This window comes from Microtus ochrogaster, chromosome 5, assembly GCF_000317375.1.
Source record: "Microtus ochrogaster isolate Prairie Vole_2 chromosome 5, MicOch1.0, whole genome shotgun sequence".
NCBI lineage: Eukaryota > Metazoa > Chordata > Mammalia > Rodentia > Cricetidae > Microtus > Microtus ochrogaster.
Genome location: NC_022012.1, coordinates 67,900,866 through 67,917,459, shown reverse-complemented (window position 1 = coordinate 67,917,459; position 16,594 = coordinate 67,900,866). Strand labels below are relative to the sequence as shown.

General features: G+C 48.2%; 1 protein-coding gene across 1 annotated transcript in view; it reads right to left on the bottom strand.

Annotated features, from left to right (window-relative positions):
* The window catches only part of Myzap (myocardial zonula adherens protein), a 95,075-nt gene extending 84,215 nt beyond the window's left edge, over nt 1–10,860 (bottom strand). Inside the window, exon 1 of the mRNA XM_013346398.2 lies at nt 10,786–10,860. Coding sequence (XP_013201852.2) covers nt 10,786–10,860 — 75 coding nt within the window. The remainder of the gene's footprint in view (nt 1–10,785) is intronic.
* Nucleotides 10,861–16,594: the final 5,734 nt, after the last annotated feature.

The window sequence follows — 16,594 nt, the reverse complement described above, 5'->3', positions numbered from 1 at the left end:
TCATTTTCCTGACTAAAAATAGACCCGTGTACTAGTAACAAGACCGTGACAACATCCACGGGACATGCATTCACGGGGCTTGTGGTGTGCCAGGTACCAGCTAAGTGACCCTAAATCCATCTAATATTGAACATAATCCTCCGGAACAGGTCCTCTTACCTACTAGGCTTACTGAGTGATTAGGAAGTCACCTCCGACAAGGCTGTATGGAGGTCTCACACTAGGAGACAGCGGAGCTAAGATTTGAACCTGGCCAGTCTGCAGGGCCTGTGTTCTTCGTCTTCATAGTCTGCCACCACAATCCTGAAATACCACATGGACCTGACTCACGGCAGGCTGCTTGGCACCTGTTATACATTAAGCTGTGCCCCACTATAATTCAATGTACGCCCTCACCCCTAGTACCTCCGAGATGGCCTTATGAAACTACATGGCAGTGCTCCTCTGCCTTCCTAGCGCTGTGACCTTTTGACAGTTCCTCATGCTGTGGTGGCCTCCAACCATAAAATTGTTTTTTACTATACTTCATAACTGTAATTTGGCTACTGTTATGAATCTCATGTAAATACTTTTGAAGATAGAGGTTCGCCAAAGAGGTCACGAGCCACAAGTTGAGAACCACGGGTATAGAGTATTTTGCTTTGCTTTGTCTGAGACAGGGTCTCATGTATCCTAGGTAGGTCTGGAACTTGTTATGTAGCTAAGGGTAATCTTGACCTTCAGATCTTCCTACCTCCACCTATCAAGTGCAGGTCTGACGGGGCATGCACCACTATGCCTGGTTTATGTGCTGGGAATGGAACCCAGGGCCTTATGCAAGCTCTGTCCACTGAACCACATCCGTCTCCTTACAGAGTCAATCAATAAAAATGAAATCACAGGGATAATTCTTATCCAAAATTATTGGTAAACTTATAAAAGTGGGCAGTTCAGAGACAGATGCACAAGGAGAAGCCTAATGACCATTAAAAAAATGCTTATCTAATTCAGGCCCGGCAGTGCTGGTCCTTACCCTCAACTACGTGGGAGGTGGAGGCAGGAGTATAGAAGCTGCTTGGTGACAAAATGAGTTCAAAGCCAGCCTGAACAACTTAGTGAGGCCCTGTCTCAAAAAACTACCATGCTGGGCATGATGGCACATGCCTTCAATCCCAGCACCCAGAGGATAGGGACAGGGGGATCTTTGTGAGTTCAAGACCAGCCTGGTCTACATAGCAAATTGAAGGCCAGCCAGGATTACACAGTGAGTCTTAAAAAACAAACCCCAAAAGTCATTGCCTAGCATGTACAAAGCCCTGGGTTTTGTTAACTACTGTCTTCGCTGATAAAACACATGACAAGGTTTCAAGGAACCTTTCCATCCTTACTTTCTTTTGGGAAAGCTTCATCTCCTAGTGACCTTGGGATGGAGCTGGTCTGACATCCAGGGCTACCTTTGTCCCAGCCATCTTTACAACCAGCTTTCAAGGCTCATATGTTGGCCAAGAGGACAGCAAGCCATTCTTCCAGGTAGCTCTTTCCGGATGGGCAACAGCACTAATGGAAAACTGGGTGTCGCCTGTGGAGGGAAAACAACCTTCTGACTGCAGGCCACTCCACCTGGCTAAAACCAGACTGGCATTTACAAACATTCATTAAGTGTAAGCCACACCAGGTGGACCATACACATCTGTGGTTCTCGGCGATCATTTCTGCCAGGCTGAATCTGACCCAGGACATATCTGTTGACAGAAGAGAGGAGGCATGTTTCTACTGCACTACGTTCCATACACACATGGGGATGCACACACATTTATATACACTCACATGCACAAATGCATACATGCACACAGGCTTCAACATCCACTAGCTAAGTGGCTTGGGAAATTTATTCTCTGAATTTCAAGAGTAAGATGAGATGAAATCTGTGTGTGTGTGTGTGTGTGTGTGTGTGTGTGTGTGTGTATCCACATACACACACACACACACATTTATGTTTGAAAGTATGAACACACACATGCCATGGTAAGAGGTTGTCAGAGAACAACCTCGGATTCAGCCCTGGCTACCATGTTTGAGGCAGAGCATCTTGGCTGTTTGCTGTTGCACACAGCGGACTAGCAGACCCGTGAGTTTCCGGGGATTCTCCTGCCTCTACCCGCATCTCTTTGCAGGTGTGCGGACAGGTTACAGTTCTTAAGTGGGCTCTAAGGATCCAGACTCAGGTCCTCACACGTGCTCAGCAAGAGCTCCATTGGCTGAGTCACCTCCCCAGCCCTGTTAAAGTATTTTTATTACTATCTAGATAGTATCACTGTGCCCTCAACCTACGCGCTCCAAAACAAAACAGGCCCACTTGGCTTCCTGACCCTCATTTCCATGGAAACTATTTGGGCAATAGCATTTGGGACAGGAGATGGTAAACAATGACTTTCATTGGCCAATGGATCCTAAAGGGCGTTCCCTAATGGCCATAATTTTCAGGAAAAAGACCTCATGTATTAATTCATCCAAAAGTGAGATGGACCTTCTCCATTGGTGAACCATTCCCCACCAGCCCTCCCTGACCTCTGACATTCCTCCACATACTTCCCACAGTGGGCAGCTACACCATGTCCATCAGACTGGGCTGTGAGCCATGCCCATCATGAGGGGCACAAAGCCAACGGTAAACACAATACCTAAAAATGAAACGAGCCTGCATAAAGCTCCAAAGTTCCTGGGAAGGTGCCAGTGCCTGGGGCTACCCCTCCAGTCCTATCTGAAGCATCTGCTCTCATCAGTAGAGGGCTTGATGGGAACATTAAAGAGCACACCTATTCTTAATAGATGCTGACTGACCAATGGCCCACTGTCAACGATACATAAGCAACTTAACCCAAGCTTGGATCACACAGCTCCCTAACAGACTTATGATCCCATTGAGAAAAAGAAAGTTACAGAACAAAATGTTAAAACTAATCCCATTTTTGCTTTAAAACACACTCTTACAATTAATGTAGATTTAAATTTGGGGGGGGAGAGTATTACTGTATAACAGCACAACTGTTAATGCTGTTTATCTTCCCATGAAAAAGGGGGGTCTGTGTTGCTTGCAAATATTTCAAGTAGTTTTTAAACTAAAATGATAACAGGGGCCTGGAGTGGTGGCTCAATGATTAAAAGCATTTTTTCCCAATCATGAAAACCAAAGTTCAGTTCCCAGAAGCCAGATACCAAGCTAAGCATCCCATCCACACCTGTAACCCTGATTTTGAGGGGGAACGGAGACAGGAGGATTGCTTGCAACATATCTGAAAAAATAAAGAGTGCCAGGTGTGGGGAGAGATTCTATCTCATAGGATAGGTGGAGGGCAACAGAGGACACCAGATGCACGCAGTCTTCTGACCTCTCCTTTATGTACACACACACACACACACACACACACACACACACAAACAATTATAGTAGCAACAACAATAGTAAAAACTAAAAGAGAATATGTATGGAGGGGTGCTAATTCTTTCTAAACTGGATAGCTTCAGGAGCAGCAGATGAAGTGTACTAGAGGCCTGGAGGTATTCTGAATTCCTAATACAAGCTCTAATAAGGAACTGACCCCTGAACCCTGCCCACTAGAGTGACTGGGCATAGTCCACCTCCCTTTACCCATCTTCCCTGCGGCAAATCTCCCCTGAGTAACATGAGCCCAATGTGGCTTATCTCAGTATTTTATGATGCTAATCAGTATGGCTTCCTGAACTCATATACAACTCCCAGGGCTTTCCCAGGCTCAGCAGTGCTCAAGAGGTAGTTAGGACAGTTTATACCCAGGGGTGCCCTCAGCAGCCAGCTCAGTCCTTGAGTTCTGAACACTGGAGAGCAGCAGTTTACACACCATTGCTGTCTCCCCATCCACCCCTGGAAGCAACGTTCTATTGCAGCGGGTCAAAGAAAGGAGCTGCACACAGCAGGCCCCGTTCTTTGATCACTGAGCTCCCACAACTTGTAAACAACTTTTTAAAGGCTAGAAAGGGACCGTGATGACAAAGAAGCTGCTGTACCCCCAGGAGCTCATAAGCTATTCATATTCCCAAATAGGCTACTAAGAACCATGGTTAGCATAGCCAATGCATGGCCGTGAGAGGCAGGGTAGCTTAGAGATGAAAGCATTGGGGTCTAAACTTCTTCGGTTATACTACTGGTTTTGGCACTGGCTATGAAACCCAGAAAGTGGCCTCACCCTCAGTGTTCCAGTTACCTTAGTTGTAAAATATAGCTAAGAACACTGAATTCTCTTTCAGGTATGAAGGTTAAATTAGCTGGCACGTGTTAAGAGTATTGAGCAGTCTCTGGCACATGTTAGAATTCGGCAAGTGTTCTTATTCTAGGGATAAGCGAAGGAGAACTTTAATCCTGACTGGATTAAAGTCTCATAGAGTGGGACTCTATGAGAAAGGTAGCACCTAGAAACGCCACGTGAGCTGGGTATAAAAGGACAGAGAGGACTTGCCAGGTCACTGAGGTCTGGGAAATCCATCATCACCGAACAACAGACATCTTCCAGGCAAGATGTTCCAAGACAGCCCAGGTACCGTTCAAACCTGACATGTCCAGACAGTGGCAAGTTAACCTGAGCTATTTGGTTCGCAGGTGAGATGAATGCAGGGCCCCAAGGGCTAGAGACTCACACTGAAATATGAGTTCTTTTCAACTATTAAGCTGAATAAGGTGGCTCCTAGTACTCCCTGCCCTACAGAATGGATGGAAGGAAAGACACAGGTTGAGACAAGGCAAGTGTTTAACCAGGATGACTTTATAGCCTTTCCAGGGCCTAGCAGGGTATCAATGCGGTTCGGTTGGATAGTTTGAGGGGTGGACTCAAACAAAGGAGACCATACCTGAAACTCCCTAGAGATTCACACTGTCTTCAGAGTCACCCTCTTGGGAGGGAAGGCAAGAGAAGAGCAACCAGCATTCAGGTCACCCTCACAAAGAAAGGTATAATCCAGCCTTTGTTTGTAGCTCAGGGCACCTGGGGAGCTCAGGGCAGCCTCTGGGGCCCTGTGTGACCCCTTTTGTGAAGGCCAAGGTCCTCCTCTAGAGACACACTGGGGTTTTGCCTACCGTTTTACTCTCAGCTTCTTGATATTGGGGCTCACTGGGGTAGAGGGGGTCCTATCTCAAGGAGAGAAGATGACCCAGGGCGGTGACAAGAGTTTGCTAATCAGTTTGCAAATTGGATTTCTATAAAGAAATGAACCAAATGCATTTATGTTTCCCTCAGGTCTGGTCCACGCCTATTGTAGGTCCCGGCCAAGCTACCCTTAACAACAGCAGGTGTGGCCTTAGTGGGTGTGGCTGGAGGATGGACCTTCACTCCCTGTTTAACGCAAGTGTCCACCCTCTGGAACCTGCACTTCAGACTGTGTGGGAACAGGCACCATCTAGATAAGGTCTGCTGTGACCCTGAACTTGTAGCTTCATTATCTATGGCAAGGTGGGGTCAGCTTTCTATATAAAGGGCTAGATAAGAACCATTCAGATTTTGTAGGCCACAGTGAAATACACTCTTAGCTAACAAAGCAGGCCAGCCTGCCTGAAGAGCAGCATCCAGCCTCCCCTCACCATGAGAAAGGGCCCTTCTTTCTCCTGTCAGGCCTGCTGCCACACAAAAGCCACCAAGAGGGGGGCAGGGGGCACCCTTGCTCTCTCAATGCTCTCTGGATCACTTCTGTCCTGGCCACAGAATGCACTCAAAGTGCTAAGATCCGAGAAGAAAGTGTAAGTCCATGAATGCACACAAAAATTCCAGTACATCTAGCAGTGTTTTGACCCCCTGGCCCTGCCCCACCCATAACCCATGGGGCCTTACTGGCTGCCCCAAATATCTGCCTTTCTAAGAATCCATAAGGGGAAGCAAAGCTTTGAGAGACACTTATCCTCAAAGGAACTCACGGTTGCGTGGGCTGCTTCTCAATAAAGATGGGGCTAGGCCTTCCTTTCAGCCCATGTTCCATGCAGTTCAAAGCCTGAGTTGGTTCTGAGGGAGACCCAGACATAACTGTTTCAAGTTGTCTAGCAAGTCTATGTAGAACCAAGGTTGAGAGTCACCGAATTAAGCCAATAAATGAAATCCCAACCGTGGCAGAGGAGGCAAGGAGGACACTTGGGTGACCTGGCCAGAACTGTCACCCTTCTCATTCCCACCCACTTGACAAAAGCATCAGGCTGCCTTCATCCCAGGACGTCTCTTCCTACATTCTCCTTTCCAAAATGTATGCAAAGTAGGGTTTTTTTGGGGACCCTGGATGTCATTATACCTTGTGCCACCCACCTTGGTTTTTACTGAAACTTGGTCTCTCAGTAGCCTGGAAGTCAGCAAGTAGGCAGGCAATCCCCAGGGATCTGCTTGTGTCTGCCTCCGCATTGCTGAGCCCACGTAGCCACTTACATGGACTCGGTCTTGAAGTCAGGGCCTGCGCTTGTGTGGGGAGCCCCACGTTAACACGGTGAAGCTCTAGAGCTTCTTCTCAAGTGGTCACTCAGCTCCACACAAGTGTGGCTTGCACAAGCTGAGGAAATGAGGGTTCAGGGCAGATTCAGAGTCTCAACAGCAGAGAGGCAAGAAGAAAAGAGGAAAAACTGCATTGGAAGCTCAGGAGTGGGAGGTGGGAGCTTGACCACCTGGGAATTGCAGAGACACAGGACAAAAAAGGCCAGAGTCAGGTCAGGGACCTGGACATCACACCAGGAGTTCGGCTTTACAGAGGTTCCCGAGGCAGAACCAGGTGGCTGGGTTTTGCATGGTGGAAAAGATCATTCTCTTCCATAAAGAGTGGATCTGAGTCAGCGATATGATTGACATTTGGGACACACAGCTCATCAGAAGAGGGAAAGAGGCAAACACCACTATGTTATTCTCCTACACGCTGGAAAAGTACTGGGGTCTTTTTAAGCCACAAAGCTGGTAATGGATGAAGTACTTCAGGCTGAACCCCAGGTCCAACTCTAGCAAAGTCAGCTCTTGAACTCAATCAGGCAGGCAACTGAGGCTCACTGACTTGGAAGGGGGTGTCAACGGCCAAGAAACTTGGTGGGGACACAGAGCTCCAGGTCCCTTTGCTGGGCTGTGGGTGCACAGCACAGGAAAACATCAACAGGGACACATTTAGGCCTCTGCAGTGGCCTAGGAAAGCCTAGACTTTCATTCTATATACCGCAGAATAAACATGGAACTCTCCATAAGACAAGTGTCCTTCAGAGCCCCAAGTCAGACCACCCTACACTAAACAAGGCAAGATAGAAAAACAAAAGAAGGGGGAGGTTGGTGTTTTTCTGAGCCTGTAACTATCAGATGCGAGTGCCAGAGGTGTTTGGATTAAGTTCTAGTGATGCCACATAAGACCACAGCCTGGCCTGTCAGGAACTGGCTCAAAGGATCCCAAGCAGGACCCAGGCAGTTTTCTGAACGCAATGAAAGTCTCCTCCCTCCCTGCAGCCAATACTGCAATTGGCTTCCTTCCATCTGAGGCTGAATTCCACCCAAACCCCATGTCCCTTCCCCAGATCCTACAGAACGGTAGAATTGTGTACCCATGCCCTCCCTGGATTCCCCAGGGTACAGGATACAGAGCTACATAGACTGTTTCCTCCATTGAGAAGAGGAAGCTGGGCAAACACCTGCCAGCCCCTTTCACATGCCAGTCAAGGGGAATTCCTTGTTTTTGAACCAACAAGGCAGGAAGGAGGCTCTGGTGAATACAACACCAGCAGCAGGGAGTGATGATGGACAGGCCTGGGCTGGGTCTTAAGAGAGAAGGCCTTTGCCAAGGGAAGGGCTGGCTAGGAAACACTCTTACCCCAGGGCCTTGTTTGGGTTTGTTTTAGTTGGGCTTTTTCACTCCACCAAGGAGTCACAATATCCAGCTCTAAGCAGCCTAAGTGTCGTCTTCTCAACAGGATCCAATGCAGGAGAGCCCCCGTGACAGGTGGTAGACCTCACAGCCCAGAGGATGAGCTGCCTTCCACTCCCGGAACACAACCTGGCCACACAACTGACTTCATTTCAAAAAACTAGGCTGTGAGGCTAACCTTCAATTACAAAATCCCTTTCCAAATCAATGAAGCCCTTCACGTAGGCTATTTTTTTTTTTAAATTCCGCCCCCACATTCCCCCAAGGTCATCTTTCTAGCTGTACTTATTCTCCAAACACTTTATCTTTCCACTGTTGCCATAGATAAAGCTATTTTTAGTGCACAACTGGTTTGAAGGTAGAGCTTTTTCCTTTTTCAATTCCCACTGGTTAGCGTGTCTGAATGTTTCTTGGTGTTTTGTTTATCCACTAACAGAAATCACCCTCTCCACCAGGCTTCCCCCTCCCCCGGGGATGATTTCAGATAAGAGGGAAGTAAGTACATCTGCAGGTGGCAGTCGCTGAACAAAGGGTGACCTGTGACAGCCTGGTTGGCCGCACTGCCCTCACAGCTGACTCAGGGCAGCTCCTGCACAGCGTCACCGGCCACTACTACTTCTGGTTGGCTTGACGTCTGCGACAGCAAGGCCTGCTTTTCACTTTGATAAGCCCTTTGGATAAAGCTGGTCTATTTTAATAGCTAGCAGACCTTTTGACTTTGAGGCTCGGCATTGTCCTACACAAAGTTCACAAGCACGAACCATGCAGTTAAATTTCCAAACAAACAAAAGCATCTCACAGTGTTTTAAGAACGTTCATGATTTGGTGTCGGACTACATTCATAGCTACCCTTGACCACCACGAGCAGCCTAAGAGTAACAGGTTAAACACGCCCCAAAGTATTCTGGTTTGAGATCATCTTGTGTCCAATCCCAGGGAAGAGATGAGAGGATACAGGATTTCTTGAAAACTTTTCAATTTCAGAAACATTTCTCATGGTTACTCATTTAGTGTATAACATTTTCTTGTGTTTCTAAAAAGGTTTTTTTTTAAATAGGTGTTTTGTTCCAAAGCAGGTCTGACACACATTACCATACAGTCTATGTCAAGCATCCACTGAGAGGAATGATAATCCTCTTTTCACAATCAGTCATGTTAATTGGCTTCAAACGCCTGCTCCTGCTGGAAGACCATCAGCTCACCTTCAGGGAGAGGCTTGCCTCACACACCTCAGAAAGAGACTTCCTTCCAGTGTCACTGAACCCTGGAAACACCCTGCTCACAACAAAAATCACCACTGTAAATCATCTGTGACAATGTCTGCCTCAAGAAACGGAGTGGAGCCAAACACCCAGCCTTACAACACACAGAAATAGATCTATAAATATTCAGTGAGTCAGTTAGTCAATCAACACACTTTAGCTTCCCAACACATAGCTTCCCCGCCAGCGCCAACACACACACACATGCACACACAGCACCTGGAGCCTTTAGAAAAGGTGACAGGATGCTCCAGTCAAAAGCCTGAGTTCTTCAGCCTAAAGTTTTGGTTATAGTCTTACTCAACAGTGTGTCCAGACACCAAAGTACCATTCAAGGGCAAAATTCTCAAAGATGCTCTGAATGCATAGTCACATCTGTATTCACCCACATCTGTATTCACCCACATCTGTATTTACCCACAGGATTCCACTATCTACCTCACCCAGCATCCCCCAGGGGAGAGGGAGTGCTGTACACAGCTCAGGGCTATCTGTTCAATGGTTTCATGTATTGCCAACCAAAATTTTGTTCTAATTAACAAAGCTTCCCATGGGAAAGGTCAAACACTCTTTTTGCAGTAAGGCAGGACTATGGTTGGACTAACCAGATGTGATGCTTACTTTATGAAGTTAATGATCAAACAACCAGAGTTCTGTCAGCCGTGGGTGTCTACCATGCACACACACACACACACACACACACACACACAATTACTTGACCCACACCCAAAAGCAACATATTTTGAAGAAAGATAGCCGCCAACAAGAGCGTCTACAGGCCAAGCAAACTGGCCTGACTACAGAAGGGGTTTTTGGTCTGGACTTAACCTGTTCAAATGAACCGTGGGGAAACACGATTAAGAGAGTAGGTGAGAACTCAGTATCATAACACCAAAACTAGAAAGCTACAGCCCAGGCTCTAACAGTGTTCTCTGAGGCCCTGGTTTTAGAAAGGGCATGGGATGTGAACCTGACTAGTCCGGTTGTTCTTTCATGAAGGAAGCATGAGGAGATTGAGGAGTTGAGAGCAGACTGTGCAGAGACAGTGGCTAACCAGATTTCCATTGGGAAACCTCCCTGGAGAGGATGCCCAGGACTTTAAGACTGGCCCCGATGCCACAAAGAAGAAACTGCCTGCCTGCATAAACTAAGTCCTGCCCCGCTGAGAGTGGTCAGCTGCTCAGCTCTGGCCTGCAGACAGGCTACCTTCGACAAGCGGCTCCTGAACCAAAGGCACTATCACTGGTGGATGGACACACAGACGATGCTCCGAACCAAGAGATGGAGGAAAGTTGGCATTTTAAATACATTCATTACTTGTGCTTCTCATGATAAGGACCTCAGAAACCTCTTCCTTGCCATCTTTTAACTAGTGCCACGTTTAATCTTGGCTTGACAGAGGAGACAAGAAAGAGAGGGAAGTTCTGGGCATTCCAGAAAGTCCCCTAAGCCCTCTCTTCCAGACTCTGGGGTGTCCAGAGAGAGGGTCACTGTGCAGTCTGGAACAGGCCAGGAAACTTGAGCCAAGTTGAGATGTCTGCGGCCTGTAGCTGACCCCTAACTATCCTCCTCCCCACATCTCTACAGAGGGGCCAACAGGGATGGGTGCAGGAGAACCCGGCTGCTCCTTCTCCAGCTAGCTACTCACCCTCCTATTGGGCGTCCCAGGAGACTTGGCGCTGCCGCCTGAGAGCAGGGTGACGGTGGACGTGGAGCGCAGCATCTCGCAGCGGCTGTGGAACGAGGGCTGGGTGCTCGCGCTGCTCCGGGGCAGGATAAAGCGTGCGGGGCGCACCCTGCGCGGGGGAGGCTCAGACACTTGAGGCTGTAGCTTCCGCAGGGCTGGAGCCAGGGGGGCGGGGTCTGGGAGCAGCCTGGAAGGGGGCGGAGCCAAAGAGTGCTAGCTAGACCCGTCTGGCCTCATTCTCTCCCCAAAGTTGAGCGTTCTCCTCTCCGAATCTCCCCGTCCAGTCTTCCTGCACACACTGTAGGTTCCTCTCTCTGACGCCTGTCCATTCGACCTCACGACCCCAGTGTTTCCCGTCAAACCCAGAGGACCGCTGGGACCCTTGCTCTGTGACATTTATTCAGTAACTACTGAGTGCCTATTATTTGTGCCTCCTAGTAAATGACCGACCCATGTCTTCACAGAATTTCACCCTGAAAGGGACCCTGAGAGGCGACAGTTGTCGTTGCTATGGTAGAAGACGGACAGGTGTTCTGGGAGCGTACAACCGTCCTCAAGTCCTCAGAAGGAGGCTCCCAGAGGAAGTGACTAAGTTGAAGACCAGAAATGCAAGTCGCAGGAAGCCAGACACAGGCTGTCCATCACGTTTATTCAGTGATTACTGTGTGTCCACCCGGGAGGGCTGAGCACCCATTACGTCAACCAGTCTTCACGACCACGCTTTGGGGTAGGTGTCATTATTATCCTGCACCCCATTTTGCAGATGAGGACATTGACTCATCAAGGGTTGAGCAAGGGAGCAAGAGCCCCAGGGACTGCTGGGTGGTCAAGCTAAGAGGTGACCTACTCTGGTCAACACCTAGGGGCTTACCGGAGCACTCTGCTGCCCCCTAGCAAAGACAAGAGCGAGGTGAAGGCAGACCTGCCACCTTAGGAAACCTGTCACAGTGCTAGGAGCTAAAGGTGGAGAGGAGCTAAAGAGCTGGAACCTAGACAGATATCTTTAATAAATAAATAATAATTAAAAAAAAGAAATAAATCAAGATGTGAAGGTGTAAAACAATTAATGAAGTCAGTGTTGTCTTTAGCTTTGTTTATACCTCTCTTTAGGTTGTTTCTTGTTTGTTTCATCAACTTGACATAGCTAGAGTCCTCTGGTAAGAGGGACCCTCACCCGAAAACATGCTTCCATCACATTGGCCCGTATGCAAGTACACAGGGCATTTTGTTATCTTGATATGCAAGTGGCGAGCTCACTGTGGATGTAGTCAGCCCTGGGCAGATGTATAAGAAAGCCCTACAGAACAAGCCAATAAGTAGCATTGTTCTGTGGTGTGAGCTTCGGTTCCTGCCTCCAGGTTCCTGTTCTGTTCTCCCTCAGTGAACAGTAAGAGGTATGCTTCAACAAACCGTTTCATCCCCCAGGTTGCTTTTGGTTATGGTGTCTTATCACCATGACAGAGCCCTAACCAAGTCACTCGTCCATCCAGGTCTTTTCCACTGTACTATAATGGTTCGGATAGTAACAAAGCAGCAAATTGCTCACCAATTTGTGACGCGGGTTACAAACTCGATCCTGTTCACATCCCTGCCCCACAGCCAAAATACATCACTGGAATGCACTAAGTGCTCGGTGATTTTGAATGGGTGGGGAAACATTACAGAGCAACATGGCAGTTTATTTGTGATCAAGCCAAACAAACGAGATCCTTGCCAGCCCAACTTCAAAGGTGGCCCAGGGTTTTCCAGCAAGTTGTCACTGTAAGTAGCCAAAGCCCCAGGATGGTCCCAGCCAGGGTGATTGCCAGTATCACATAGTGTTGTGGGTGGTGATAAGGCAGGCACAGGCTGATCAACATGAGAAAGATGAGACCACAGGAGATGGGTGGATCCCCAGAAAGAGAGAAAGAGGAGAAAGGAGGAAAGTGGGGAGGTGACCTAAATCATTGGAAAGGTGGGTACAGGCTGGTGGGGGGTTAAAAATCAAAGCCAGGTTTCTGTAAATAGTTCTGGAAGATGTACAGATGAAGACTGACTCCTTTCACATGAGGAACTGGGGCTTGAGAGACGGCTCAGCCGCTAAGAGCACATCCTGCACTTGTAGAGGACGCACGTTTAGGTCTGAGCACCCTAGTAGGATAGCTCACAACCACCTGTGACTCCAGCTCCAGGGGATTCAACGCCCTCTTCTGGGCTCCACAGGCACCTGCTATCACGTACGTACGTACATACACACATACACACACACACACACACACACACACACACACACACTGCACACTTAAAAATAAAATAAATCTTTTAAAATAAAAAGAGGAACCAAAGGCTGAGGACTCTAAGGTCTACAGAAGGGATAGTAGGAAAGAATAAAAGGGACAGGGCTCTCTCTGGTGCAGGAGCCATCAAGCAATCTCCCAACATGCTGGGGCCTTCCTATCCCCTCCTTGTGCATTGATGGTGGGTGGACGTCATTATCTGTACTGGGAAGGAGCGGGAGTTCTGACAATACTGTCTTAGCTGCTGTTGTTTTCCATCCATGGTAGTAGCCATGTGTGCCTAACTGCCGCATGGGTGTGCAGAAAATTCTAGATGCTTGCATAAATGACTTTCCTTTTCTTGAGATCAGTTTCTTAACTGAATCGCCTTCTCCCATAACCTCCAGGCCTCTGCTTGGTGAAGCCTTAGGGTGGGATCTGTTTCTCTAGCAAAGTCTTAAGAAGAAAAGATTGTCTTTGTAAAGACCAAGAACCGAATCACTCACCAGACACCAGAGCACACAACAGGAGAGTCCAGGGCATGCGAGGCCTGCTGGTATTTGTGCCTCTTCACTTTTGAGTCCCTGAAGAATCCCTTTCTTCCTTTTATTGGACTGTGACAACATCCCAAAGTCCTGGCACATTCTCCTCTTCTGAATGCCACAGAGACCAGATGTTCACAATGGTAAAGGACACATTTCCAGTCCTGGGCAAGAGTGCTGAATTACAAAGCCCCTTTACATAAGTAGAATAAGTAACAGCCATATTGACCGGCCTCTGAGAGGCAGGGAGCAGGGCCCAGAGATAAGGAAGGCAGACTGAGAGGAATCCAATCCCCAGACAACTGGCTCTCTCAGATCCTCAGTCTTTATAAGCCCGTCTAGACATGGGCTGGACCTGCTGCTGACCCACTCTAGGGGACAAAAACTCATTGAAGCAATACTGTGACCTCACAGCTAGCCCCGTAAACAAATGGTGCATTCATTAAGCTAATCTGCACTGTTTGGGTTTGAGTGTACAATGTTCTGCATGGGCCGCGGTGTCTGCATCTTGGTCCCCAGGCAGTGGCTTTGTTTTTTTGAGACTGTGTAACCTTTAGGAAGTGGGGTCTGACTGAAGGAAGTGGATCACGACAGGCAGGCCTTTGAGCACTATAGCCTGACCAGACTTCTGGTCCCATTCTTTTGCCTCCTTTTTGACCAAGCTGTGAACAGCTGCTCTGCCACAAGCTCCTTCGAACGTAGACTAAGCCACTCCTGTCACCATGCTTTCTGTGCCTTGATGGACAGAAATCCCCTGAAACTGTGAACCAAAGTGAGTTCCTTCTCCCTTAAGTTGCTTCTGTCACAGGAATGAGAGAGGTTACTGATCAAATAGTAGTTCCTGGGCCCTGAACATACAGAGACAGGAAAAAGGAGCTCCTGCTTTCTAGGGTTTCCTTAAATGACTGGGGAGAGAACGCTTAGGAAAGAAATGTTGGCTAGGACTCACACAGTGCTACATGAAGAGAAACATGTTGATGCGTTGGATACTATTGAACATGGCGGGGTAAGGAAGATGCTACTATGTGTCCCTTCTCTGCAGGTGAAGAAATGGAATGGCAGCTGGCAGAGTGACTTGACAGCTGGCAGAGTGACTTGCCCGTGGTACCAACACTAGGAAGTGGTGCAACCCAGCTCGACCTGCGGCTAGATGGCTCCAGAGTCTGTGATGTTGGCAACCCGCCTTCTGCTCCAGGATAAAGGGCAGATTTGAGGCATGCTTGGGTCCAGAGAAGCAGAGAAAAGATGCCCTGGGAGGTGGCCCATGGGCCGGCCCTGAAGAGTGAGAAGGTACAGAAAAGAGCACCCTGGAAAGAGGGGAAAGAGAGGCTAGTGGGGCTGGGAAGTGCATGGTTCTAGGGAACACGGAAAGCCCTGAGGGAGTGACTTTGTTGGGACCATTTGGAGTCCTGGCCTCCAGCTGCTCTTCCCTGCTAGAGATCTTTACTTTCCTTCTGATTTGAGTCACTGAAAGCTGTGTCAAAGTTGTTTACCAGCTCTGCTTCATGAGCACGTGTTGCCTTGCACTTGAGGATCAGAAGATAAGGTTTTCACCTGTTGGCCCACCTGACTGTTGGGTTTATAAGACTCCGTGGGCTTCTTACCAGTGACTAGAGGTCCGTATCTCCGTCTCTTTGTGTGTTTCAACCTCCAGCCTCTTGCCCGAAGTTCGTGAACCGTATGGTAGCACATGGAGCTCAGACAAGCGTTGTGTGCTGCAGACTTCCTGAGTGAATGTGTGTTTTTAACATAGGCACAAACATGTCAAGGACCCTAGAGCCTCAGACTTGGAAGGATGGCAAAGCCTTCCTTTGGGGACAGTGTGAGTGTTAACAATGTGTGCAGAAAACTCTCCCCTAGCTTCCTCCTCCCTGGAGATTTACAGTCTGAAGATTGCTCCCCCACAGAGACCATGCTACCAAGATTAGCTCAGCCTGTCCCTTTGATCCAGCTGCACACCATAAACCTGGCCTCCTTGTTTATCTGTGTGCAATAGGCCTGCCTCTCTGTTCAGCTCTATAAAACCATTGTGTGGCCTTCTTTCCCGGGCGCTGTGCTTTCTCCGGCAGAGAACCCACAGCATCTGATCCTAGCTTTCTGTGTCTGTCGTTTCTTCCCTTATAGCTCCTACGCAGGTCAAGTCCCTGAGACTGTGCATGGACATGGCTTAGGGTTGTCAATTTAACTATAACTGTAGGGCAGAGGGACTGTCCAGAGAGGAAATAGAATGTAAAGGTCCCCAGAGGGAGTCTCGAACTTGTGATGGGATTGCACTTGCACTGAGAAAGATGCAAACTGTTGGTACCATTTGGAGTCCTGGCCTCCAGCTGCTCTTCCCTGCTAGAGATCTTTACTTTTCTTCTGATTTGAGTTACTGAAAGCTGTGTCAAAGTTTGTTTACCAGCTCTGCTTCATGAGCACGTGTTGCCTTGGCCTTGAGGATCAGAGGATAAGGTTTTCACCTGTTGGCACACTTGACTGTTGAGTATATAAGCCTTCAGAGTGCTATTGAATAAAGAGCTTCTTACCAGTGACTAGAGGTCCATGTCTCTGTGTGTCTTTGTGTGTTTCAACCTCCAGCCCCTTGCCCGAAGCTCGCTAACTGTATGGTAATGCATAGAGCAGACAGGCATTGTGTGCTGCAACTGAGGCCACAGGGAGCATCGTGAAGTGATGCAGAGATGTTTTGAGCTGCGAGGCCCATAGCAGTCAAAACTCAAAAAGTTCACAGAATTTAGCAGCCAAAAGCTGAGGTTTTATTAATTGTAGGTCACCCTAGTGGATAGCAACTACTATATCATGGGGGAAAAAAGTTGAAATGAAAAATGAGGGCCTGGGGTGCAGCTCAGTTGGTAGAAAAGTGTTCATCTAGCATGCATGAAGCCCCAGATTTAGTCCCAGCCCTGAATAAGCCAGATGCAATGACTCACACCTAGTCTCAGCACTTGGGAGAGGCAGGAACGTCAGTAGTTC